The following is a 24610-nucleotide window of genomic DNA, read 5'->3' as shown; positions in this document are numbered from 1 at the left end:
TTATATGATGCAGATCAAGCCGAACAAGAGAACCCTTAACGCCGATTACCCATATCCATGCATAGACAGTAAGCCCTCTCAAAGTCCATCATTACTCGTATAAATATGCGGTGCTCCAGTGGCCAAACGTAGTATCGGGAAATAAAGGGAAAAGATAAAGAAAAGTATTGTGGAGGAAGAGGCAGTGTGAACAGGGTAGGAAGAGGTAAAAGAAGAAGAGACAAGACAAAGCCCCCCAAGCGATGTCCCGATCAGTCAACAGACCAATTAAGCCTCGAAATCGCAAAACTATTTGGACCAACTATTGGCTCTCCCAAGAGAACCTCCGCGATCTCCCAGACTCATGCTGTTCATCGAAACTTCTTCGCGACAACACATTCCGGACTAAACTGTGCGGCCGTTGGAATACAGGTCGGGGCTGCGCAATCTGCATCATAGCTACCTGCTGCGGTGACAGCGGATGCCCAGATGAAGACACTGACATGGACCTCGACGGCGCAGGAGAGACCCCGCGAGACGAATACGGCGGAGGCGGAGTGTCTCTCGTTGCCGTAGAAGTATTCCCGTAACTACTGGGAAAAGAGATAGCGGACGAGACCTCTGAGGTAAGGTCCTCGGGATTGTGGTTCCGGTTGGGGGCCATCTCAAAGGCGAGACGGTCCTTTTCATCTTGGAAATATGTTGAGTTGCTGGCGTTCTCAGAGGATGAGACTGGTGGATCTTGCATGTGTGCTTCTAGGGTTTTCTCCTGAATGCTCACGGGTCGTGGGGTATATCTTGGTAATGGGACGACGGGGCTGTAGCCATCTTCACCGTATATTCCTGGGGGACCATTGCCATCGGGATTATGTGTGGTGGTGCCATTGTCTCTATTTTGGGGTGGTTGATGACGAGGCTGAGCCGGCAGTTGAGATGACAGTGGGGAACTGCGGGTCACGCAACCGCACAGTATGTTGAAAATGGACATGACGACTCAGGAAATAAGTCGTAAAATAGTCTGAGACCGGAGGATATAAAGGATAATCTCTAATGACTTCGGCGAGAGAAAAGAAGTAAGGAAATACGTCCTTGTGACTAATGCGGGATCTGTATACGATGTACAGGTGGTCAATGCGGTCGACCTGATAAGAGTGGAGCAAAGATGAATTGTGCTCAGTGCATGTCCAGCATGACGGTCGGCACCTGCAGCGTGATCCCGTAGGGTGATGATGCCAATTTATGCACTGGTGGGAGCGAAATGTCCAGACAAGGACACAGTATGCAGGAATGCGAGGAAGTGAGGAGAAAGCGAAGTGACATTCGAATGGGGGGACATTCGTATTGGTGAGTGCCTGAGGCAGGGCGAGCTCAGGCTTGTTGCTGATCCTCTCAGGCATCCACATTTTTGATTGGCTGCGATGAAGATAGCGTTTCAGGGATCCACTGATACGGACGGCGCCTGAGGCAGGAACGGGGGGGTTTTTTTTTTCTTTTCCCCACTAGATCTTTTTTCTTCTTCTCCGCAACACGATTTCCTTCCCCTCCATTGATCGCGGTCTATTTTATATTCCTTCGTTGAGCCGCATAACGTTCTTTTCAGTCTTGAGGAAGATGGCTCCAGAAAACGCTCACTCCTACGATGACATTATAAAAGTCACCCAAGAGGTTCAACCTCCCATGATTGCCCCGCATCGTTCGCACGACCCCTCCAACAATCTCAAACGCAGTGATCCCTTTCAATTCGGCTCTCGCTACCTGGAACAAGGCGATGACGTCTTCGAGTTCAATGCCTGGGATCACGTCGAACCCGACGACGAATTCTTAGCCTTCGCAGAAGTCCAATACGCCAAACAGCGCGACTCGCCCGCATCGGACTTCGACAAGTTCCGTTTCAACGCAGACCCCGCCAAATGGTGGAACCTGTTTTATAAGAACAACACAGCGAACTTTTTCAAGGATCGCAAGTGGCTGCAGCAGGAGTTCCCTATCTTAGAAGAGGTCACCCGTCCCGATGCAGGAAAGAAGGTCGTTCTGGAGGTGGGCGCAGGCGCAGGAAACACAGCATTCCCGTTGATCAACAACAATGCGAACGAGGAACTCATGGTCCATGCGTGCGACTTTTCGAAATATGCCGTCAAGGTTATACGGGAGAGCGAGCACTATAACCCGAAGCACATCACTGCGGACGTTTGGGATGTCGCTGCCGAACCCGATGAGAACAACGACTCCCTTCCTCCAGGGCTGACGGAGGAATCAGTTGATGTCGTGGTTTTGATCTTCATTTTCTCCGCCCTCAACCCGAACCAATGGGAAAAGGCCCTGCGCAATATCTACCGGGTCCTGAAGCCCGGTGGTAAGGTCTTGTTCCGTGACTATGGGCGAGGAGACTTGGCTCAGGTTCGATTTAAGAAGGGTCGGTATTTGGATGAGAACTTCTACGTACGTGGAGATGGCACTCGTGTGTTCTTCTTTGATAGAGACGAGCTGGAAGAAATGTGGGGTCGGTGGACACCCGAGAAGGGTCTCCCAGAGAAGCCCGAAGGTGAAAAGCCCGTTACCGGCGAGAACGACGGTGCCTTCAAAATACACGCTTTAGCATATGACCGGCGGTTGGTGGTCAACCGCCAGAAGAAACTAAAGATGTACCGTTGCTGGATCCAGGGCCATTTCGAAAAGCGTGAGAAGGCTGTTGCAGAGAACGGCGAAAAGAGCGATTCGTGATCGGGGTTTATTGAAAATACTTAAGCATTCAGCTTACTTCAATACGCCTTGCATCACCTCGAATTTGGCGCTGCTGGTCCAGGCAACTCAATTCAGGGCCGGTTGGCTTAGAAATCCCAGAGTACCGGTTCTGAAGGGCCTATCAGCTTGCACAACGTGTCACGAGAAGATATTAGATGACTCTACACGCAATCCTGTCAGGTCTTGCGGAGGCCCTCGCTCCTACAGCTGGCTTAACACTATGCACCACCATGGACGACATATTTGCGAGAACAGTCCCGCCCATAGAGTACTTCACGATGTTATGATGATATATGCATGTATCTATAGATGTCAGGATACCAGCCCGATAAACTTGCTAGAATTTGAACGACTTTGTCTAGACTATGACAGCTGAACATATGCCACAACTCGATATAAGAGCATGGCAACTCGTATAATCCGGCACATACGCCCATAGGGCCAGGGCTTAGTCCAGATAACCTAGCTATCTGGAGGGCATCTCCTAAAGATGATCATTAACATTACATGGCATACTACTCTCTCTCTCTCTCTCATTAGACCTAAAACCCCCACCATCAGTACCCAGCAACCATCCCACATACAACGTAAATTCCAAGTCCCCCCAGAAAAAAAACCCCCTTACTAAGCCTCCTTCCCGATAGCCCTAATCTTCGGGCCCCAAAACCACAGCACGAAGGGAATGGGCACCCCCACCCCCAGATAAAGCAAAGCCAGCAAAGTATTCCCCCACCCAAACCCCAAACGATCATACAAGCTGGGCGCAAAGATGGGGAACGCAAAGCCGAGGATATTGGACAGCATCCTGGTGGCCGCATTGGCGGAGGCCGCGTGGGTAAACTCGTCCAGCAGATACGCCAGCATGCCCTGACCGACCATGAAGCAGCCGGCGGTGAAAATGGCGGCGCCGATATCGACCACGATCCACGAGACGCGGTTCTCGGCGGACCAGCCGTACCAGATAAGGCCGATCGGGATCAGCAGCACGCTGGGGATCATGTAGGGGATGCGGAACTCCGGGGTGACGATGGCGCCGGGGCGATCGCGCATGCGCCGGAAGATGTAGTCCATGAGGTGGCCGCCGGCTTGGGCGCCGACTGTGGTGCCGATGGCGATGGCGAGGTAGTTTAGACTGGAGATGGTTTCGGATTGGTGGTAGCGGTCGATCCAGAGATTGGCGTACGTGGAGAGCATGAGGACGTAGATGCCGAAGTCGAGGCCGTAGACGAGGGCCAGGAACTGGATGATGGGGCGGTTGAAGAGGAGGCGGAGGGGCCGGTAGATGTTCTTTCGGAGTTGGGTGAAGAGGTCGAGGTAGAATTGTCGCGTCAGGGGGCTGTTCTCGGGGTAGAGGTTCGGGTTCTGCGCCTTTGCCTTGCGGCGCAGGAGGGTGGGCGTGTATGATTCTTTCAGGATGAATGCGCCGAGGACGGTGATGAGTGCCTCGAATGAGGACAGGATCCAGAAGAGCCAGTGCCAGTGGATGTTTTGTGAGGCTAGCCCTCCCATTATTGGCCCTAATGCTGGTCCCAGATACGGGATGAGGGTGGCCAGTGCTAGGGACTTTCCACGGTTTTTGGCATGGAACAAGTCCGCCATGATAGGTCCCGTTAGCTGCGTCCTTGTCAGCTACCTTGTTTCCCGGAGAGCCTTTACAAGCAGCCACTCACCGTGACACCAGCGCTTGCTCCACAGCCTGCAAGGAACCGCCCGGTTATCATCAGTCCTGCGTTGTTTCCAACGGGACAAAGTGAGTTCCACAGAATGTACCAGACATTCGAAGACAGCCAGACAAATTTCCGGCCATATATCTCGGACAAGGCAGCGACGAGAAAGGGTCCAAAGGCCAGGCCAAGAAGAAAGATTGAGAAGCAGACCTGTGTGACGGAAATGCTCAGGCCCACGTCCTCTGCAATCTGGTTCAGTGCTGCAGCCATCATACTGGTCGACATGAGAGTGGCCAGTTGGCCCAAGGACACGATGATGGCAATGGAGACTTTGCGGGTAAGCGGCCAGTTGTACGGGTTATGAGGATCATCTGGGCCATCCCAGGTGGCCTAAGCAGCGAGTGGCATAACATTAGTCATTTGCATCATCCAGGATGGTTAATAGGGTGTGGGTGTCATTACACCATGTGCTTCTCTGAGTCCATTGAGCTTCGCCTGGGCTTCATCGTCGGCTATGGCCACATAGTTTTGGTCTCGGCCTGCCTCCACAGAAGCCCCCTGTGGGATCTCTTTAGGTTCAGCCGTCATATTTGCGAGGAGCAATTGCAAATATGTTGCCAGAGGTGTATATGGGCTGGACGAAGCAGATCTGAACACCGCGAATGCCAATGTTTTGTTTTTAAATTGCGATTTTCAATTACGCCATCATTTTGGGCCTTTCAGTGTCAAGTGGACTGACATGAAACTGTCTTCGAGGGAAAAAGGCAAGAAGGAATTGTCGGACATGCCGGATGTTGCATTCCAGAGTGCTTACGTCGTGACCGAAAACGGTAAATAGCTTGGATGTAACCTTTCATCTTATCTGATTTTCGTTGCAGATTTTTCCGATAGGCTCAGAATACGGCGAACCTAACCTGGCATCAGTTCATATTATAGTGAATCTACTAGATATGCTTCTAGTGGTAGGTTATTCTTGGGCTAGGCCAGAATGTTAGGGCTAGACTCGTACTCTGCGGGATATCACAGCTGATTGATAAAACACCGATATTCCACCAAGTTTAGGTAACAAAGCCTGGAATGATTCCGTATGGGCAACCAGGTATGTGAGAATATCTTCCTAGTACTGACCGGTTAAAGAATTCCGGGGTCTGCTAACCTTCTTAGAGCTTATACCAGACAAGCAAATGCAACCCCCATATGAAGTAGTATTAGGGAAATGAGGTGATATTGACAAGCAAATATTTCTAATTCAACATTCGTAACATATGCAACACCCTGTACTCCACATTAGGCTCCGAAATCCAACCCTAGAGATCCGGTTTCCGCCCGATCATGAAATACATCGGAGTGAAGAGGCCAAGCCTACCACCTTCAACAAGATTGTCACCACCGCCGGCAAGCTCGGTGGCTGTTTCAGATGTTCCAGATGGGGCCAGCCGCAGCATTTCCAGCGTCCACAGCAGGTAACCCATCGCTCCTCGTCCGGCCTTCGTCATCCGCAGAACAGTGAGTAGATCCCAGAGGCTTCGAGCGTGCCGCAGCTCCCCTGCAATAGGGTAGTACCATGGAATAGGATCTGGCCGTGCTGCTAGGTCTTCTTCATGTTCGAGAACGAACCCCGCTGCTTGAATAGCTTCAGCAGCCTCATTTTGAGTACGCATGTTAACAATACCATTGCCACGTTCAATCCCTAGTCGAATAGCACGATGCTTGGGATTAGATTCATCGAAACGATCCGTCATGACCCATTCATATACACCAAAGCGGCCACCTGGCTTAAGGACGCGGAAGATCTGCTCATATACTTTTTGAAGGCTTGGAGCGTGGACTGTAGCTTCGATGACATAGACTGCATCGAAAGTATTATCTGGGAAATCAAGACGCTAAGTTGGCAGTCAGTGAGACAGACAATCCTGGTAATTGTGAAATATGGTTCCATCATGCTTACCATGAAATCACCCTTGACGAAGGAAACCTGCTCCTCCAGGTCCGCCTTCTGCGTATGTCGTGTCGCACGTGCAATCTGATATCCATTATTGTTGACTCCAACCACCTGGCACCCAGTGAATCGGGCAATCTCTCTCGCTGGGCCCCCAACACCACATCCAACATCCAGAACCTCCATTCCCCGCTTAATGCCCAATTTATATGCCAGGTAATGCTCGTGGCGCGCCAGAGCTTGGAGGAAGGGTTCGCCGACAGTAAACCGACAGAAATGGAATGACTGTGCCCATGCTTCTTCATAAAAGTCTGTCGCAAGGTCATAGTAGCTGTGCAGGTCAACCAGTCAGCGAACAACTCTTCGAAGTGCACCGCAGCAGGAAAAAAGGCCACTCACTTATTGACCACGCCCATGTACTCAGACGTTCTCTCCTTTCGGGCCTCGTCAGTCGTGCCGTCGATGCCCTTTTCAGTCCTCCACCGCCGCACATATTCGTTTGTGATCTCCCGATGGGCCGCGTTGTTCTTTTTGAGCATGGCGAAGAAGGCATTCTTCTCTTCTGCCGACTTTCCGTGCATAGCCTTGGTTAGTGCAAGGTCGGGGTCTTCTTGTAGGGCAACGGCCATTGTGAGATGTCCGTAGTCGATGTTGTGCAGGAGAAGGGCTTTGGGAAGCGAATTCCTTAAGGTGGAGGAGAAATAAGGTCGGCAGAAGGAGAGACGTGCTTGAACAGCGGATGTGCTATGAATAGGAACAGATCGCTGAGGCAGGACAACAACAGATCTTTATAGCAGTAGAAGCTCATGTTCGTTACATAGATATCTTCAACCACAGCCATCATCGTATACATCGTATACGCTCTATACGACAACTAGGGCTTAGGGACCGCTTACTCATATAAGAGCGTGAGCCAATTAGCGGATTAAATGGCATCGTATCGGCGTCGTATTTCGGATAATGCGCCAAAGTGGGTCACAGCCGGGGTAAAGTATTAGTAGTGGGTACCTGGCAGTAGTACATCATTCCAACCATGTTCTACATGGCCTTCCATGCTATATCTGCTATGCTGGTGGAGGCCAATTGGAAACTGTGCTTTTCCAAATCCCTGGGATAACCCGTCGACGGAGCACAAGCTCCACCAGGAGTAAAGGAATGGCAGTGGAGTGCTCAAGACTTATTCTAGTCTGCGCGTGTCTTCCATTGGCCCAGCGCACCAAAACCACACTTCATTATGCTGCCATGCTTTAGGGAAGATCCCTTCGAAGATGCGAATTGATAATATCAAATGCCGACTCCACAAAGGTCAGGCCACCTCGGCCCAGCTGTTGGCCGGTGAACAACCCGTATATGCCGTATTTGTCCCGACACCTACAGTCCTCAAGCGCCCGCTGGATTCCGCGGAACCCAGGACCACCGGAAGGCTGTGGCTTAGAGGCATGGATGAGGAATCACTGACTGTGTAAGACAGGTAGCACAAGATCTTGACTGGGAAGTACCAATCTAGTTCTTGGGTGTGGCATTAGCATAACGAGGGACTCAACTACCCCATCTCTAGACGAAGCTATCAGTCATCAAGGATAGCCCGGTTAGCTTCGAATTCAATACTGCTTTCAACGGCGGCAACGAATGCTCTCAGCCGGTCATATCAGTTGAGCGTGAGAAATCAAACCATACTCACAGGGTGGGACACACCATACGTGAAGGGTTCATTTTAGTATGTATATCAGATCTAATGCATACTTGCGGCTCCGTAAGGTGTTTTGTCAGTCAAAATCTCCACAAAACCGTGATGGCCAACAATGATACCAATAGTTGCAGGACATCGTAAACTTTCGGAGGTTCATCTCTATGTACAGACTGCTCGCACTCTTGAACTTCCTCTTGCAAAGAGAAACCTTGAATGCGGTTATTGTCAGAACAAACAAGTGCTGCTTAATGCGTCGTGGGAATTGCCTCCATGTCTGATATATGCACATATTATCTTCTGTGGTTTGTTGCTGCTGCTGGGAGCATATACTCATATACCTCACAGAGCATTCTGAAAGAAAGTCCAAGTAGAAGTGTGACTTGCTTGTTCTTCTGGATCTGCAAGTGTGATGGCTGATGCGGTAACAGTCAGGCTACTCGGTGATAATCAGGCAGCCATGCCGGATGAAGAGGGACTGCCATCAGCAGAGGATGTCCACTGTTTACTCTTAACGTATCTAGTTGCAGGATAAACATCGACAGTCTATGAATAAGCGGAAGCCCATGTCTGTATCCAGGAAACAACAGCTAAAATTACACGATCATAAAGACCAACAGGTAAAGACATGAGACCATGGAGGAAAAAATGTACAGATACAGAAGCACCAGATGGACTCAGGTCGCCGCGGTGCCCCATTCGCCGAGCCTTTGACAACACCTACCCGGATTCAACGGGGCTGTTTTTATATGCATCTATTGCTTCGACTCTCCTTTCTCCTGAGCCTTCTGAGCCTTCTCTTCCTTCCGGCCGTCAAGCTCCAACTTCTTAATCTCGCGCTCCAAGTCGTCAATGCCGTCTTTTCGGAACCGCGTCACCTTCTGTACGTTCAACCGTGTCAGTTCATTGAGAGTGTCCAGACCCTTGGACCGTTGCCTGGCGACGGTGCGTGCCGTCATCGCGAAGCGTATATCCTTGGGGCCGTCAACGAGTTCCAGGATGGCGCTAGGTGCTTGGTCGTCTTTCTTGGGCTCGACACGTAATACTCGAGTGTAACCACCGGGACGCTCGGCGTAGCGTTCCCGAAGGGGTCCGAAGAGCTTAGGAAGGAGATCATGAGGAGTCTGTGATCCGATTAGTGCCAATTGGAAGAGAAACCGACAGCCTCAAGATAAGTCTAGGATCAAGGAGCAAGTTGGCATGCAACATTCATCCTGTCCTTTAAGCAGGCTCCCTCCACGCGGATGTATAAAAAAAAAATGAAGAACCAGAATCCCACATACATAGAAAACCGACAAAGCCTGTCTCCGGCTCGCTTCTGTATTCTTCTTGCCCAATGTGATCAACTTCTCAGCCAGCCGTTGCGCCTCCTTGGCCTTGGGCCATGTTGTTGTGATCGACTCATGTTTGAAGAGAGAGGTGACCAAGTTGCGAAGAAGGGCCTGTCTGTGCGATGACTTGCGGCTAAGATGGCGATACTTGGCTGCACCACCGGCCATTGTGATAGGTGTATACGGGAAGTGTTTTTATTCGGTTGTTTTTTGATTCTCTTTGCCGTGGCAATTGGCGGGCGACAAAAATGTGTGTTGTGTAAAAGGTCGTGGGTTTGCTCCTCCAGCAAGCGAAGAACAGGTGAGAAGGGAGAAAGGCGAAATTGGAGGTGGGCGATCTTAAGATGGAGTTGCAGTTCACAGCCGTTATGCTCGAGCATCTTCCAGGACCGGTGGAAAGATTCGTTCCTCCGCGGCAGCCAATCGGAGTGCTCAAATGGCATTCCCGATCCGCGCAACAGAAACTCCCCATACTTGCAGTTTTGTTTCTTCCATCTAGACCAGCAGACAAGCCTACCTTGTCCAATTTCACCCATTTAACTCTTACTTTGGACTATATTGGACTCGCCATATCTCTCTGCATTGATAAACGAGTATTGAGTCGCCAGTTTGCTCCTTCAGAACCTCCGAATCGTGACTGCTGTTCTTTCGGCCGGCGCCGAAGGGCTTCCTCCCCCACCTGTCTTCCAGCAGTCGGAAAGCGTTCACCACCCTTTTGAGAATCAGTTTACTTCATAAAACAAAGAAGCAGATATGGGCTTCTTCGCTGGGTTTGTAAGTGGCAACCCCCTCTCCGACTCGACGGCATGTGCCGAACTATCAGTTAATATGAGAAATAGTTCAGCGGATTTGCCTTAACTACAACCGCCTTATATCTAACGGTTCAAGTACATCGGTCTATTCGCCTGGAACAACGTGATGCTATACGTCAACAGACTCAAGCTCTAAATTGGTTATCGTCGCCTATAGGCGCCTACGATCGCCGACTAGCCCCGAGAGATAGCGCTCGACAAGATAAGAAAACAGCGGAGCCAGAACGGCCTACTATGGAGGACTTGCTGAAGCATCACTGGAACCAGGAAGTGGAGAAGTTGGCAAAAAAGGCAAACGAAAGTCGGTGGGAAGACATGCGAGAAACGGCGCTGGAAGGGTGGAAGACTGTGGTGAGGCTTGTAAAGAGGGAGTAGAGTCAATTTGGCTGAGTACATGTTCATTGGAGTTGCTCGACGTTGGCGAGCAGATATGTCCAGATACCCTTTCTTTGTCTGTCATTGACTAGCGTTTCTCATGTATTATTATTTTCCTCGTTGGTCCAGCCTTACCATTTTCCCTGCATCGAATGACGACACTGCGTTGCATTTTTATACGCGAATAAACGCCATGGCCGTCTTCTCATAATACCGCAGGTCATGCAAACTGCAGGCGGTTTCCTGTGGTCATCACACGATCAGGACGATAGAATTCCCATTGCCTCGTACGTGGTAGTAACCACCTCTTACGCAGAGCATGGTTGGAATTGATGGAATGTATACGTCGACTGTCAGCCAACACGGCACGTAGACCATTGCTAGCCACAATGCTGGGAACCTTGCGCGACGTCCACTAATGATCAATACTCATAGGCATCTGACAGTCTCATCCGGTGTTAGCCGTGGATGCGGTCTCTGTGGTTATGCTTTCATTATCACTCCATATGTCTCTGCTCTCCCTCTCCACGGCGCGCATAGCTTGAGCAACCTCCTCAAGCTTAGCTACCACATCCAATACACCGTTGTTGACCCGGTCAAAATAGCGGTCATTCGCTTCACGCCTCTCGCGCGCCAGAAGAATGTCCTTTTCGGTTTCCTCATCTAGGTTCCTCTGGGAGGCATCATCCGGTGCGGTTGGCTCTCCGGTAGGACTTGTGCCTCGAGAGGATACCCTTGGTCTCGACTGACTCTTGCTAGCTGCATTCTTGGGATCAACTACCTCATCAGCCTCACTACGAGCCCAGGCTTGCGCAAGCTTCAGCTGTTTCGTGCGCAGGTCTTCAAGGGCCTCAGAGTGCTTCTCGCCAAAAACGTGTTCGCTAGCTACCGCGCTCAGCTCGACCTCTGACAAAGCATTTTGCATTTCTTGCCAAATGGCGTCCGAGCGATCTATTTCTCCTTTTGATTGTGTACGCGATAGAAAGGGCGAAAGAGAACCTGGAGTCTCGAGGCCACCGTGATGGCGAGAGGAACGATTCCGCTGCAGCTCAGGACGCTGAACCCCTCCACCCGGAGAAACAGGAGGCATCGCAGGTGTGAGAGAGATGTTAGATCCATTATGGGAAGTGGGTGGACCTTGAAAGAGGACTGGGGGAGGGAGACGCGCAGAGGGGATTTTCCTCAGGTTCTCCAATTTTGGAGCCGCATCCATAATGTTCGCAGGCGAATTAGACCAGAACAGAGCTCCAATTGACCGCCGTAAGCAAAAGGGAGCTTAATCTCCGCATACATCAATCAATGCTGGACCGTTCACTGATAAGGGGCTTATCGATATCGGAGGACGGCGGGAGTTGTTCCGATCCCGTGCCTCGCTTAGCGGCCGATTAGGGCGGAGCGCGCACAGCAGAACATTTTGGTGAGCCTTCAGCGACACCGCCGGCCGTGAAAGGAACCCTTCGACTCTCGACAACCATCCCCATCAGGCCTTTCGGCAATCTATATCAGTCGGTATGTATATTGTTGCTGCCATTTTTTGATGAAATATATGCGTGTCTAGGGATTTTCGTTTGCCACCGAATGATTTGATTTTTGATTTTCCACCGCCCCGGCCATGTACATTTGAAATCCACGTCCCCTCCACAAATCACGAAAGCACCAAGCCTCAGATTGCCACAGCAAGATCTAACGCATTTCTCTTCTACAGACCGTCCTTCGAACATAATCCGCCAAGATGGGTAAGGGACAGCCTCGTGGTCTTAACGCCGCGCGCAAGCTCGCGAACACCCGCCGTGAGAACCGTTGGGCCGATCTTCACTACAAGAAGCGCCTGCTCGGTACCGCCTACAAGTCCTCTCCCTTCGGTGGTGCTTCTCACGCCAAGGGTATCGTCCTCGAAAAGGTCGGTGTTGAGGCCAAGCAGCCCAACTCCGCTATTCGCAAGTGTGTCAAGGTCCAGTTGATCAAGAACGGCAAGAAGGTCGCTGCTTTCGGTGGGTAGCCCTCTTTTCTCTCCTACAGTTATACCATGTGCTGCACATACGGAAAATGAAGATCGTTTGGTGATGTTGGGATGGTGGATATGCTGGAGATGGGGCTCGGATGGAATCGAAGGAAACGGCACGCATGGAAGGATATGGTTCAGATTGTGCTAACGGTTCAACTCGCAGTCCCCAACGACGGTTGTCTTAACTTCATCGACGAGAACGACGAGGTTCTCCTTGCCGGTTTCGGTCGTAAGGGTAAGGCCAAGGGTGATATTCCCGGTGTCCGTTTCAAGGTCGTCAAGGTCTCCGGTGTCTCCCTGCTCGCCCTCTGGAAGGAGAAGAAGGAGAAGCCCCGTTCTTAGAGAATTGCGCAAACGAACGATTGCAGCGGGAACGATGGGAAAGGGCCCATTCCATGGAACATTGGAAGATTACTACGATGGGATCTATCTTCAGTCTATGGTCTGGTCTGGAAATTATGGTTCAGGACGGATGACCCTGCAAATAAATTGCAGCTACTACGATTGATATACTTATAAAAGATGGCGCCATGATTTATTTCTTTGGGAAGGGCCCTAAAATATCAAGTCTCAAACTTCAATCCTCCGTCTCCTTTTAACCGCTGTAGTGTGCATTGGGTGCTTGAGATGTCCGTAACGATTTTCACAATGATATAACTTGGGTTTTAGGCTGGAACATCCGGGTACAATGTTCATCTAATTGGTCTTATCGCATGATCCATATCATATGATCTTGATTCATTACTATTCCATTTCGGGTAACTACGTGTCTTAAGTTCCATGAGTCCTTTTGTTAGCCCGGTGGGTATCGTCCCTCATATTTTGTCTATTACAATCCTTACGCCCGTATGTAGCCATGCTTGTCTAATACCCAATCCCTTTTTCATTTTTCGTGCTTTTTTTTTCTTCTTCTCTTCAATAAGGCGCTTAAAAGCTGATGTCCTCCTTGCGATAGTGGTCGGACACAATACGGTAAAGATAAGACGGTGCGTGACCTCCCCTGTAAAAGAACGTCCATAGTTAGCTCGGCTAGACAAGAATACATATGGGAACCCACAAATTGGTGATATAGAGGTCGATCAACTCTGCCGGGACGTAGTCGTACAGAGGATTTTGAACGTCGATCTGATCCACCAAGTCACCATCCTCGTAGCTGATAACATTGCTGGAGTCACCATATTCGATCAGCGAGTCGAAGTCGAACGGATAAACAGGGCTAAGCTTGTATACGCCGCTCACGACCACCACAGGAGTCTGGTGCACCTTTGCTGCGCGAGCAATAACCCGAGTACCTGCGGAGGCAACCAGCCCACCATTGGCAAGAACGGAATGTGTGCCCAAGATGACCTTGTTGACTCGGGACATGAGTGCGAACACAGCAGAATCCGGGATCAGGATGACTGTGATACCCAGAGCGATCAGAGGCTTTTGGAAAGATTCAGTGCTCAGGATCTCTTCATCGCCAGTACTGTTGCCGCTGACGGTGGCATGGGTCGCTTCGTGGTTGTTGGGGTAGGATTCGGCGTGAATCACGGTGAACTTCCGCTTGGCGGCAGCTTTCAGCAAGAATTTCTGGACGGTAGTGGACGATGTATGGGTGAGGATGATTTCGTTGGAGTGAATATGGTCGAGGGCATAGGCCGCAATCTGGTCATCTACTTGACCCAATTCATCGATAATCTCATTGACACCTTCGAGAACCTCGGCACGAATGTCCTTGCTTTGTGCGTGCCCCAGCAATCTTCCGGATGGCGAAGCCGATGCAGGAGTGCCGGGAAGCGACGTTTCGGGCTCGGGGTGTGAAAGTAGACTGAACATGGAGATCGGTGCGGGCTGCGACAAAGGTGGTCGGGAGGAGCCTCGGTCCGAGCCTTCGAAACGGCCAGATGAATATTCAGAAGGATCTGTTATCCAATTGTTAGCGCTTTCCAGTCACACATATAATGCGGGATGGCGAGTACTAACCGTCCAAGGCACGGGGTGTTTGAGGCTGGCTCTCGGAGCCTGCTTCACTCAGGTTGAAGTCGGCTTCCCTGTCATCTTCGGCCTCATCCCGAATCAGGCCCAGCACGCGCCTGACGATGTTACCGACTACCATCTCCTTGGGTTGCGCAGCCATCAGCCGCCTTCCCACACTTTGGACCCGCTCAATGAGCTTAGCTGCATCTGATGTCCGACAGGCCGAGATGACACGAAGGAGAAGGTAAGCAGTCGCGGTAGCGCATGATCGGGAGTGACGAATTTGTCTTCGCTTCAGGAGTCTGGACACTCGTTAATATACATAGCGAACGTGCGAGATGTAAGATCACAGTGAGAACGCACGAGATCAGATTATCGATAGATGTGTCAATCGGATTGGTCTTCAACGACCGGAGAAAGGACGCCAGCCCTGGCGTCAGAGCCATAGATGTGGATGGCATAGTTTGTGGGGTATACTGTGGGTGTTTCTTTGCGTGGAAAGCGCTGCGAGTTGGAGACAGGGTAGTCCTTGGAATCTATATACAACGGTTAGCAGATTGAGTCATGGCCGCACACGGTAATTTCGCACAGTTTCCATACATATAACCCAAGAACGGATCGTGGGATATGTATGCGACTCTAAATAACCCAAGTGTAGACAAATCAGGGGGCCACCAACTCACTTGATTTTTGCGGAGGAAGAAACACCGGTGGTTGAGGGGCAGCGCTAAAAAGTGAGGAGGAAAGAGGGAGGTTCTTTTGGTGTTTGGTGGGATGTGACGGAGGGAGTTTTTGCCCGCCGCTTAGAGCTGCCGCTCGGCCCAACGTGCTGCTGGCATCTGGGACTAATCCCGGGACGGCCTGACAGCAGACCACTTCTGAACCTGGAGTATGTATGAGTGTCTCTCCCCACACACCTCTCTGTCGTCTCCGGCTACTAGACCGCTTCGTGTTCCTGGCTGAGAGGCTGTGCCTTTGTATCGGGCTTTCCTTCCTTTCCTTATCTTCTTTCTCCTGCAGAACCTCCCCGGCCGACACGACTGGGACCTGGTCTACCCGTCGGCTGTCGCTTCATCGAACAGAGCTGGTATAAGCGTAGTTCTGAGACACGGGTTGTCAACTGGCGCATTGAGGTTCGTATGAGCATCTTCTGTCTCCCACTGCAATCTCAATGCTGCCTTGCTGTGCCTACACTACATGAGTGCTAACTAGCACGTTCTCCCTTAGATAGCTGCGCCAGCCCGGACACCCGTGGGCCGTGTTGGAAGATGAACTCGTTGAACATAATTTCGTCCCGAGTCATTGGCCAATCCTCCCATTCAAACCGTAACCGTCAGAGATCACGTTCGCAAGGAGATATCCCACCAGTAACTGCACCGGCGGATCTCTCTAAACTCCGGTCTTACAGCAGCCACGACTTCCATTCGGCAGACGTTTTTGAGAAAAGTAGTGACGATGGGTCTGGGTTAACACATGAAGAGGACCAGTTTGGTCTTACGTTCGATGAGAAATCACCACTGATACGAGGGCTTCAAAAAGACGGTTCATTCGCTACCAAAAGTACACTAGGTCTCGTTGCACAGCGGTTTTTCGACGCAGTTGCCGAAGCAATCAAGTTCATCTTGTCTACTTTGGCCACACCCGGTATATTTGCAATCCAATGCTTTCGTGAGGATGACGGGCGTTATTCCCCCATAGCTCCTGCGAGGAAGTTGGGGCGATTTCTGTTCGGTTCCTCTAGCAGTAGCGCAAACACGTCGACGAAAGACGTCAAACGGACGGAAAGTAGACGACGGCAGGGCTCCACGCGAAAATTGAAAAGTCACAGGTCACGAGATTCTATTGCCTCGAGTGCTTCTGAATCCGAGGGTGATCGGAAGGCCCTCAAGGGTTCTCCAAGTAACAAAAATCGATCTCCGAAAGCCAAATCGTTAAAGTCGGATCAGATGTCGGATGAGAGCACTCCTCGTCGCTCCATACGGATCAAGCTCCATAACGAAGAAGCTCTAAAACGGCAAAGGCAGCGCCGGTCACAGAGTGTGGACCTCGATCAGTCGTCAGAAACCGGGACCGTAAATCCAGATAGCTTGAAATCGCCAACGTCTTCATCTATCCACAAGGTTACAAGGTACCCTCATTCGCCCGTGCCTCCTCGGCCGCTGATCCCACCCCGTTTACCCTCCTACACTGCCACTTCGCGCGCACATAGGGCTCCTCAAAAGACCTTGATCCTTGATTTGGATGAAACCCTCATCCACTCACTGGCCAAAGGCGGACGCATGTCCAGCGGCCACATGGTTGAGGTTAAATTGGCCGCGCCAATGACGACTGCTCTCAGCCCGGGAGCACCGCCGACGACGTTAGGACCACAACACCCCATCCTGTATTATGTGCACAAACGACCCCACTGTGATGAATTTCTGCGCAAGATCTGTAAATGGTATAAGCTGGTTATCTTCACTGCCAGTGTTCAAGAATACGCCGACCCCGTGATCGACTGGCTGGAGCAAGAGCGAAAGTATTTCCATGCGCGGTATTACCGCCAGCATTGTACTTTCCGTAATGGTGCCTATATCAAGGACCTTAGCTCGGTAGAGCCTGACTTGAGCAAAGTGATGATCTTGGACAACAGTCCTATGAGTTATATTTTTCACGAAGGTTCGTCAACTGGCGAGTGAGCGCCGTCACGGCAAGCATGATCACTGATTCTGTCTAGATAATGCGATTCCCATTGAGGGCTGGATCAACGACCCAACGGATAACGGCCTCCTCCATCTCGTTCCTCTGCTAGAAGCTTTGCAATATGTGACCGACGTACGTGCCTTTTTGGCGTTACGTAGAGGGGAAACAGAAGCATAGCCTAGGAGGGAATGGACATGGGCTCCCAAATAGAATTCATGGAACAATAAAAAAAGTCCTATGAAGCAGCGCACGTATACAACCTGGTGGAAGTTTTATAATGCATCCATAGCCCTTGTGGTATGACTGTAAAGAAAACTGGCCAGCATCATAAGTGCCAGTAGCATTACTCCTCTTTTTACTTATCATTGTCACCCCTACTTTATGTTCTTGTAATTTCCCCCTCTTCTTCACTTCCCTGTTCTATTGTTATTGTTCCTTTTTTTTTTTTTTTTTTTTTTTTTTTTCTTCTCTCTCTCTCTCAAGTTGGACGGATGTTACGAGTCAGGATCATCATTATACATATCATTATCGTACTTTATATGCTCCCTCTGGTGGTTGTATGAAATTGGAGCCACTAGTCCTTATATATAGCCCCATTTCAACATGGACGGCATCTAATGGATAACTAACAGTTCTGTACTGCCCGCGGTGTGTACTACTAATCCACTGCAGTTTCCTTAGTAGTATTTGTAACCGATCGGGAACACAACCGTCAACTCGGAGCATCATCCTATTGGTCGACCTGTGGAACGCTCAGGTTGCAACAGGAGCACTGAGTGGGCGTACCTGCTACTCCTAATAATCGGACACATTCGTGAAGAGGGGTTGGGGCTACTGTGTGGGTTTGGTCTGCGGGACATGTCATCAATTAGGATATTAGTCTACGTGGTCCACGTATATGTCCTCACTAGAGAAAAAACTGCTACCAAGCTACTGCGGATAGATCGGATAAAGCCCGGGAGACATTACTCTGAATGTGGTATATTAACGTTTTTATATTCATTTCTACTTAAGTTCGTGAAATATGGCAGGTATCATCATTTACAGTCCCTTGGCCTGCTTGGCTTCCGTCATGGCTTCCTTCAGAGCAGCAACGGCGTTGTCAATGTCCTTGCGGGCAGGGTCGGAGACGCTGACGCCCATGTGTCCGAACCGGATGTACTTGGTCGCAGCCTCCTTATGCAGACCCGCTGCAAAGATGACGCCCCGCTTCAGCAGTCCCGGGAGCACGTCTGGTGGGGCCAGACCCTCGGGCAGCCAGATGGCCGTCATGGCGTGGGCCTGGTTCTCTGGCTTCGCGGCCAGCTGCTTCAAGCCAAGCTCGGCGACAGCGGCCTTGACACGGTCCGAAGCCTGGGTGTGCACGGCGAAACGCTCAGCCATGGGCCGGGAGGTGATCTGGGACAGGGTGGTGTGCAGGGCGTGGACCAGCTGGGTGGGTGGGGTAGCGAAGTAGGAGGGCTTGAAGTTCTCGTAGTTCTGCATGATGGGGAGCCAGTTGGCGATGGAGGCGTAGTATGAAGCGGGGGGAGACTGGCGGTTCTTGAAGACGTTGAGGGCGCGGGCGGAGGTCATCAGGATGCTGAGACCGGGGGGCAACCGATGGCCTTCTGGCTGGCGGTCAGGACAACGTCGAGATCCCATTCATCGAAGGCGATCTCCTCGCAGCCCACACTGCAGACGCCGTCAACAACCACCAGGGTGTGGGGGCTGACACGGCGAACGATCTCGGCAATGCGCTTGATGTCGCTGAGCACACCGGTCGAGGTATCGACGTGGGTGATGGTGATGACCTTGTAGGGCTTCTCCTTCAGGGCCTGCTCGATCTCCTCGAACGACGGACGCTCCCCAATGGGTGCCTTGAGCTGTGTTGCGTTCGCACCGTAGGTTTCCAAGCATTTGGCGAAGGAGTCGGCGAAGTAGCCGGTGTGCAGGACGAGAGCATTCTCTCCCTTCTCGACCAAGCTGGAGGCAACGACGTCCCAGCCCAGAGTGCCGCTACCGGAGATGACGAAGGGCTGGGCGGCGGGGTTAGTGGACTGGAAGAGCTTGCGCACCAAGGTCAATGTCTCTCCGAAGGTCTTGACAAAGCCAGGGGCAACGTGGCTCTCACTACAAAAAGCATCAGTATGGAGGGGTCAATGGGTTACTGGACAATCACCGGTAGACTCACGCATAGTGGGCCATGGACTGGAGGACAGCATCGTCGAACTCGATGGGTCCGGGAATCAACAAGGTGGGGTGGGGGGCTTGGGACGACATTTTGGGAGAGGGAGATTCTGGTTGCGAAGGAGATGGAGAAGGAAGAGTGGACGAGAGATCGGTGCGATCGAGGGGTTTATATTCGATATCGTCGGGAGATTGGGAGTCTCTCTCGGTCGAGAAGGGAGTGTTAAGACCGGGCAACGGTAGACGCTGATCCAGGTGCCTGGAAATCAGACTGAGCCGCTGCGTCGTTCGTTTGCTCGCCAGCTTTTCCGAAGGTTCGGCTCTCAACGCCGAGAAATCCGCGGGGTAGTGGAAGAAAGTGAACGTGATAGTAATGAGTAATGGGGTGTGAGGGGACAAGAGTCGGGGATCGCCGGAGACGACCAAGAAGATCAATCGGGATCAATGCTATTGGTGGATGGTTTTGGTATATCCCAAATACTAGTACTATCCCTGGAGTAGTATACTGAAAAGAAAACGGAAGATGTGAAAAAAAAAAAAAAAGAAAAAACTCTCCTTGAAAGGGATATGCTTAAATAGGGCAATTGATCTATAAAATTTTTCAGATTATTAACCCTTTTTTCCTTTCTCGCCTTTTCTATCGGCCGTAATGTCCCACGCTTGCAGCGGGCGGAGCCTTCCGTACGTTTACCTCCGCACTGCGGAGAACCTCAGGGATCTCCGGATGACTTTTTTGTTGGGATTTGGGATGCGAACCGCAATTGACTCAGCTTTCATTTATCTATCGAGTAATGAGAATTCGAGCCGGAAGGAAAACATCGTCTTCCATTGTTGCGTCCAGGGTTTAGAGTGTTGGGCACCCATATGCGGCGGAGAGCCGGAGACATTATATATTTATCAATCATGACTGCGTATACATATATAACAACGTATAGTTCTGATACAGCCTGTTTCGTAGGACACCCAATGATACTATAAGAAACCAATACAACAACACAACTGCATACGGCTGTATATTTGGTTCAAACAATGGGCACCAACTAACTACGGCGAGACCGTATCTGAGGTTTGGACTTCAATGTGTTCTCCATGTCAAGGTTCGTTCATATCATATGGATATCTCCGGAGCTAGTCAAGTCTCACACCCCTCAGACTTGCCCCAAAGCCTTTGTAGAAAGGTCAGTGGTCAGACAATCACATCTAGCAAAGGTTATCTATGTACCTAGTACTAGCACAAACTCACAGGCGAATGGACGACTCGAAACAACGCAGTAGATTGTATACTGGTGGGACAAATATGACTTCTGCAATGATTCAACACCTCAGTTGTTGGATAAGGTATACCGCCAAGAACAAGCAAGCAATCCAGTCACAGTGATGTGAGTATCAAATCATACGCAGTGTGTCTGGTCCACTCAGTAGATGGTAAGTCGATCAGCACGGCATCAATTACCGATGATAATCAAAAGTATGATCATGGAACGGAGTACCTGAAGGCTAGCCCAAATATGGTAAAGCTCGATGTATGGCTGATAAAAGTATCAGACTAACCATCCTTGTCACAGTGATAGGGCTTAGGGCTCGAGGACCGCGGCATCGGCGTCAGGCGTCAGTGAGCTTTCCCCGCGAAGCTCCATCGAGTCGACGGAGCACCAAATAACCATACGTAACCTTAACTACTAGTTCGCTGGTGGCCTGTACGCCTGCAGGTAACTACTTTGTCTCCTAGGCACAGGTTTCTTTGGAATGGGCTGTTGAGTCGTCAGTTCCTCTCTTAAGGATGACGTCGCGTCTTGTTCTGGTCATTGGTGACCTCTTTATCCCTGATAGAGCTCCGGTAATGGATATGCCTGTTCCCTTCCTCTACGCTCAATTCACTGACATGCCATCTCTAGGATCTTCCAGCTAAGGTGCGTGCCACCCAGTCACCCGTCAATCGGCAACAATTCACTGTGCAAACCGATCCCGACTGACTGTCGCAGTTCCGGAAACTCTTAACGCCAGGCAAGATCGGCCAGATCCTCTGTCTGGGCAACCTGACCGACCGAAGTACATTTGAATTCCTCCGTGGTATCGCTCCCGATCTGCAACTGGTCAAGGGTGATTTCGATGTCGACTCTCCCAATCTACCCCTCTCAAAAGTGGTGACCCACGGAAGCCTCCGGATCGGTCTTACACATGGCCACACCATCATCCCGCCGGGCGACGCCGAAGCCCTGCTTATCGCCGCGCGCCAGATGGATGTCGATATATTACTCTGGGGTGGTGCGCACCGTTTCGATGCTTTTGAGATGGAAGGGAGGTTCTTTATCACCCCGGGAAGTGCAACGGGCGCTCTGAGTACCGGGTATTGGCCCGAAGGAGAGGAACCAACGCCTAGCTTTTGTCTCATGGATGTGAGTCGAGGCCTAGCATCTCCATGCCACTCTTTCGCCTCCCATACTGAACATTTTACAGATTCAAGGTGACGTACTTGTGCTGTATGTCTACCAACTCAAGACGGACGCCAATGGCGTTGAAACCGTCGCGGTCGAAAAGGTCTCCTTCCGCAAGAACACCGTTCAATCATGAGTTAACGCTTCGTAATATTTGCTTGTATATATGTCATAGAAACAGCCACGATCACGACCTCCTAATTGTATGTGACTTGAATTTACCAAGCTTTCCCCAACTGGCCGCTGCCTTGAATTTGATGATGGACGAAGGTTTCCGATCCCTTATGAGTTGCATGGATTGGTTTCCTTCTGACAATGTACTTTAAAGCCAGATGAAGTATCGGTTGCCCGTATTTGATCCTTCTGTTACCCCGATAACTGTAGAATACTGAGCCGGATTAATCTATGAAGCTCCATAGTGCTGAATACTTGCAAGCCACCTGACTTCAGGGTGTGTATGGTACGAGCATTGTTTTACTTTTCTTTTGCTACAAATCATATAGATGCAAAATATGAAAGAAATCAAAAATAGAATCAGCGAAAGGAGCTAGTTAGTTTGGAAGACTACAAGGAAGACAAAGGCGGGCAATATTTTTTGCGTTTGCGACAGTAGTACTCGGGAACTGGATTTGGGTGAAGTTCGTTGCCCGTGAAGGTTCAGATGACAAAAGTCGCTAACCGGAAAGAGCAGCAGTGACTTCGGCGTCGATCAAACACGAGCATAACCATTTGTGACCTACTACGACGGGTCTTCTACCTCCAATCACCGGTTGCTGGTCATTCTATTTACCTCTTCAATCCTTTTAATCTAGATTTACTTTATTCCAATCTTTTAAAGCTTTGCATTTGCCGGATATTATATTTTCCCAGAGCTCTTGCTCCACTCCGCTCCGCTAGCAGTCGGGGAGGTGCCGTGACAACTTGAGTTTTTCTTTGACTCCGCGGGTCGAACATAGAAAAGAGGAGGCATCACAAGACTTCTTCCATAATGAATCCTGAAGAGAACGAGGTCAAAGATGAGCGCCTGCAGCATCAGGAAGAGGGGGCCGATGATGAGGTATGGGTGTTCTTTCATGCGAAAGCTCAAGAGCTCGATTGAAGACCGGAAGCTCAACTCCGGTATTTCTGTATCGCCTTTGCTTTATCACAATGGCTATTTCTATTGCATCAGTCGAACTAACACGGTGGTCTCGCTTGTAGGAAGAGATTGCGGCGATGAAGAGACGGGTAGCCGAAATGGAATCCGAGGCGGCGAAGTTGCGCGAGATGCAAGCCACCCTTGATCAACAGTCCGAGAACCTGCGGGAAGACAAGGAAGAAATCGATGCGCGGAGTATTTTCGTCGGCAACGTTGATTACGCTGCTTCCCCGGAGGAGATCCAGGCGCATTTCCAGAGCTGTGGCTCAATAAATCGTGTCACTATTCTCCTGGATAAGTTCACGGGTCAGCCGAAAGGGTGCGTTATCGCTTTTCCAGCCTCTGGGACTTTCTCCCTCCTGACTTTGCCTTTATGGATACAACATCGGTTGCGAATGCTGACGCTTGTGGTACAGGTACGCCTATGTAGAGTTCGCAGAACCTAGCTTGGTTGCCCAGGCACTTGTTCTAAATGAGAGTGTTTTCCGTGGCCGGAACCTAAAGGTCGGTCCCCCTGTCTACCCCCTTGTGCCCAGTGCCGTTTCTCCCCTAACACGCACGCAGGTTGTCCCCAAGCGTACCAACTTGCCCGGCATGAGTCGAGGCCGCGGACGAGGTGGCTTCCGTGGCCGGGGTTTCTTCCGTGGCGGTTACCCCCCTCGGGGAGGCTACCGTGGAGGCTATCGTGGTGGTCGGGGTCGGGGCTATGCACCTTACTAAATGCATGCAACGTATGCCGCCACGCCGAGGGCGCATGTTTCGCAGACAAGAGCAAGCGAGCTCGAACGAGTCGAGTGAGAGAGGAATACGGCCGAACACGTCCACATTAAATCGATACATCGTGAGGATTCTCTGATTTCATGGAGAATACTTTGGAGTTGGGGATAGGATGTACTGTATGATAACCATCTGGCAACCGGTAGGATGGATGGATTCCGCTTGTTTCTATGATATCACCCATATTCTACTAGGGTTTCTATTTTTTTTTTTTTTTTAAATCTTTATTTTAAATTTGTTACGATCATCGTCAGTTTTGAAAGCATATCCTACACAGGGTCAATGGAAAACACCATGTTGCCTCTCTCTTTTTTTTCACATGGGTGTGGGTGTGTGTGTGGATACGATGTGTATGAAGCTAGGCAGTATGTACGAGGTGACTGACGTTAAGGATCAAATCAAGGCGATAAACGCTGGTAGGTAAACCAAAGCCGTGTGCCCCACTGTCTATGACCGGCCGCAATGTCCGAGTATGCTCCTGAACAACAGCATTAAGGGGGTAAAGATTGAGACGGGGGGAGTGGTATACACAGTACATAGTTACATAGTTACATAGTACCAAAGTCAATATAAAAATAGAGGGATGAATTTTGTTGCCTTACGAGAAAGCCACTAAATGCTTGGCTTGGGCTACGGGCGAAACGTTTCTTCCAGTCGAATGGGAACTTAAGCACGCGGGGTTGCTGCTTTTGGCGTCATGGCCTCTGGATTTCTTGGGTTAGCCGCCGGCCTGGACACCTTAGGGTTCAGGTATCCTATCACCTTCTGGTCCTTTTCCCTGATCTGGGATGGACTCTACAAACACTAGCCGTACAGTAATGTATGTCTGTACAGACATGGATCCCAGTACTCGTCACTCTCAGTCACCGGTAATTTTTGGATGGAATGAGGAAATTTTGATTTTTTCTGGCTG

At 50.5% G+C, this 24610-nt stretch overlaps 13 protein-coding genes across 13 annotated transcripts; 6 read left to right on the top strand and 7 right to left on the bottom strand.

Annotated features, from left to right (window-relative positions):
* Nucleotides 1-301: 301 nt before the first annotated feature.
* On the bottom strand, nt 302-967 carry ABOM_007035 (uncharacterized protein; the record flags this gene model as incomplete). The annotated part of the gene is made up of 1 exon (XM_022534164.1): nt 302-967. The coding sequence occupies one exon, from the start codon at nt 965-967 to the stop codon at nt 302-304; it is 666 nt and encodes a 221-aa protein (XP_022387849.1).
* Nucleotides 968-1266: 299 nt separating this feature from the next.
* On the top strand, nt 1267-2700 carry ABOM_007034 (tRNA(Thr) (cytosine(32)-N(3))-methyltransferase; the record flags this gene model as incomplete). Its single annotated transcript, XM_022534163.1, has 2 exons — nt 1267-1276; nt 1580-2700. 2 exons carry the CDS (start codon nt 1267-1269, stop codon nt 2698-2700), a joined length of 1131 nt encoding a protein of 376 aa, XP_022387850.1.
* A 645-nt stretch (nt 2701-3345) lies between these two features.
* ABOM_007033 (MFS transporter) lies at nt 3346-4976 on the bottom strand (the record flags this gene model as incomplete). The annotated part of the gene is made up of 3 exons (XM_022534162.1): nt 3346-4335; nt 4392-4778; nt 4851-4976. The coding sequence occupies 3 exons, from the start codon at nt 4974-4976 to the stop codon at nt 3346-3348; spliced, it is 1503 nt and encodes a 500-aa protein (XP_022387844.1).
* Nucleotides 4977-5695: 719 nt separating this feature from the next.
* Nucleotides 5696-6956, bottom strand: ABOM_007032 (sterol methyltransferase; the record flags this gene model as incomplete). Its single annotated transcript, XM_022534161.1, has 3 exons — nt 5696-6271; nt 6337-6658; nt 6727-6956. 3 exons carry the CDS (start codon nt 6954-6956, stop codon nt 5696-5698), a joined length of 1128 nt encoding a protein of 375 aa, XP_022387845.1.
* A 1813-nt stretch (nt 6957-8769) lies between these two features.
* On the bottom strand, nt 8770-9513 carry ABOM_007031 (mitochondrial 54S ribosomal protein bL17m; the record flags this gene model as incomplete). Its single annotated transcript, XM_022534160.1, has 2 exons — nt 8770-9138; nt 9298-9513. 2 exons carry the CDS (start codon nt 9511-9513, stop codon nt 8770-8772), a joined length of 585 nt encoding a protein of 194 aa, XP_022387846.1.
* A 585-nt stretch (nt 9514-10098) lies between these two features.
* On the top strand, nt 10099-10532 carry ABOM_007030 (MICOS complex subunit Mic12 family protein; the record flags this gene model as incomplete). Its single annotated transcript, XM_022534159.1, has 2 exons — nt 10099-10119; nt 10185-10532. The coding sequence occupies 2 exons, from the start codon at nt 10099-10101 to the stop codon at nt 10530-10532; spliced, it is 369 nt and encodes a 122-aa protein (XP_022387863.1).
* Nucleotides 10533-10980: 448 nt separating this feature from the next.
* On the bottom strand, nt 10981-11745 carry ABOM_007029 (DUF5315 domain-containing protein; the record flags this gene model as incomplete). Its single annotated transcript, XM_022534158.1, has 1 exon — nt 10981-11745. The coding sequence occupies one exon, from the start codon at nt 11743-11745 to the stop codon at nt 10981-10983; it is 765 nt and encodes a 254-aa protein (XP_022387875.1).
* A 519-nt stretch (nt 11746-12264) lies between these two features.
* On the top strand, nt 12265-12879 carry rps23 (40S ribosomal protein uS12; the record flags this gene model as incomplete). Its single annotated transcript, XM_022534157.1, has 2 exons — nt 12265-12523; nt 12701-12879. The coding sequence occupies 2 exons, from the start codon at nt 12265-12267 to the stop codon at nt 12877-12879; spliced, it is 438 nt and encodes a 145-aa protein (XP_022387874.1).
* A 585-nt stretch (nt 12880-13464) lies between these two features.
* ABOM_007027 (translation initiation factor eIF2B subunit beta) lies at nt 13465-15032 on the bottom strand (the record flags this gene model as incomplete). The annotated part of the gene is made up of 4 exons (XM_022534156.1): nt 13465-13537; nt 13595-14441; nt 14503-14798; nt 14860-15032. Coding segments are annotated over 4 exons (1389 nt in total), but the record flags the coding sequence as incomplete, so codon positions are not given.
* Nucleotides 15033-15060: 28 nt separating this feature from the next.
* nemA (Nem1-Spo7 phosphatase catalytic subunit NEM1) lies at nt 15061-17355 on the top strand (the record flags this gene model as incomplete). Its single annotated transcript, XM_022534155.1, has 3 exons — nt 15061-15073; nt 15724-17154; nt 17213-17355. The coding sequence occupies 3 exons, from the start codon at nt 15061-15063 to the stop codon at nt 17353-17355; spliced, it is 1587 nt and encodes a 528-aa protein (XP_022387882.1).
* Nucleotides 17356-18219: 864 nt separating this feature from the next.
* On the bottom strand, nt 18220-19440 carry ABOM_007025 (alanine--glyoxylate transaminase; the record flags this gene model as incomplete). The annotated part of the gene is made up of 3 exons (XM_022534154.1): nt 18220-18788; nt 18854-19290; nt 19352-19440. 3 exons carry the CDS (start codon nt 19438-19440, stop codon nt 18220-18222), a joined length of 1095 nt encoding a protein of 364 aa, XP_022387881.1.
* A 1687-nt stretch (nt 19441-21127) lies between these two features.
* ABOM_007024 (vacuolar protein sorting-associated protein 29) lies at nt 21128-21918 on the top strand (the record flags this gene model as incomplete). The annotated part of the gene is made up of 4 exons (XM_022534153.1): nt 21128-21184; nt 21243-21257; nt 21330-21743; nt 21805-21918. 4 exons carry the CDS (start codon nt 21128-21130, stop codon nt 21916-21918), a joined length of 600 nt encoding a protein of 199 aa, XP_022387880.1.
* Nucleotides 21919-22770: 852 nt separating this feature from the next.
* On the top strand, nt 22771-23640 carry ABOM_007023 (polyadenylate-binding protein; the record flags this gene model as incomplete). Its single annotated transcript, XM_022534152.1, has 3 exons — nt 22771-22839; nt 22983-23239; nt 23337-23640. The coding sequence occupies 3 exons, from the start codon at nt 22771-22773 to the stop codon at nt 23638-23640; spliced, it is 630 nt and encodes a 209-aa protein (XP_022387879.1).
* Nucleotides 23641-24610: the final 970 nt, after the last annotated feature.

The sequence above is a fragment of the Aspergillus bombycis genome (genome assembly GCF_001792695.1).
Source record: "Aspergillus bombycis strain NRRL26010 chromosome Unknown contig00059, whole genome shotgun sequence".
Classification (NCBI taxonomy): Eukaryota; Fungi; Ascomycota; class Eurotiomycetes; order Eurotiales; family Aspergillaceae; genus Aspergillus; species Aspergillus bombycis.
This window is presented reverse-complemented; position numbering and strand designations above follow the sequence as displayed.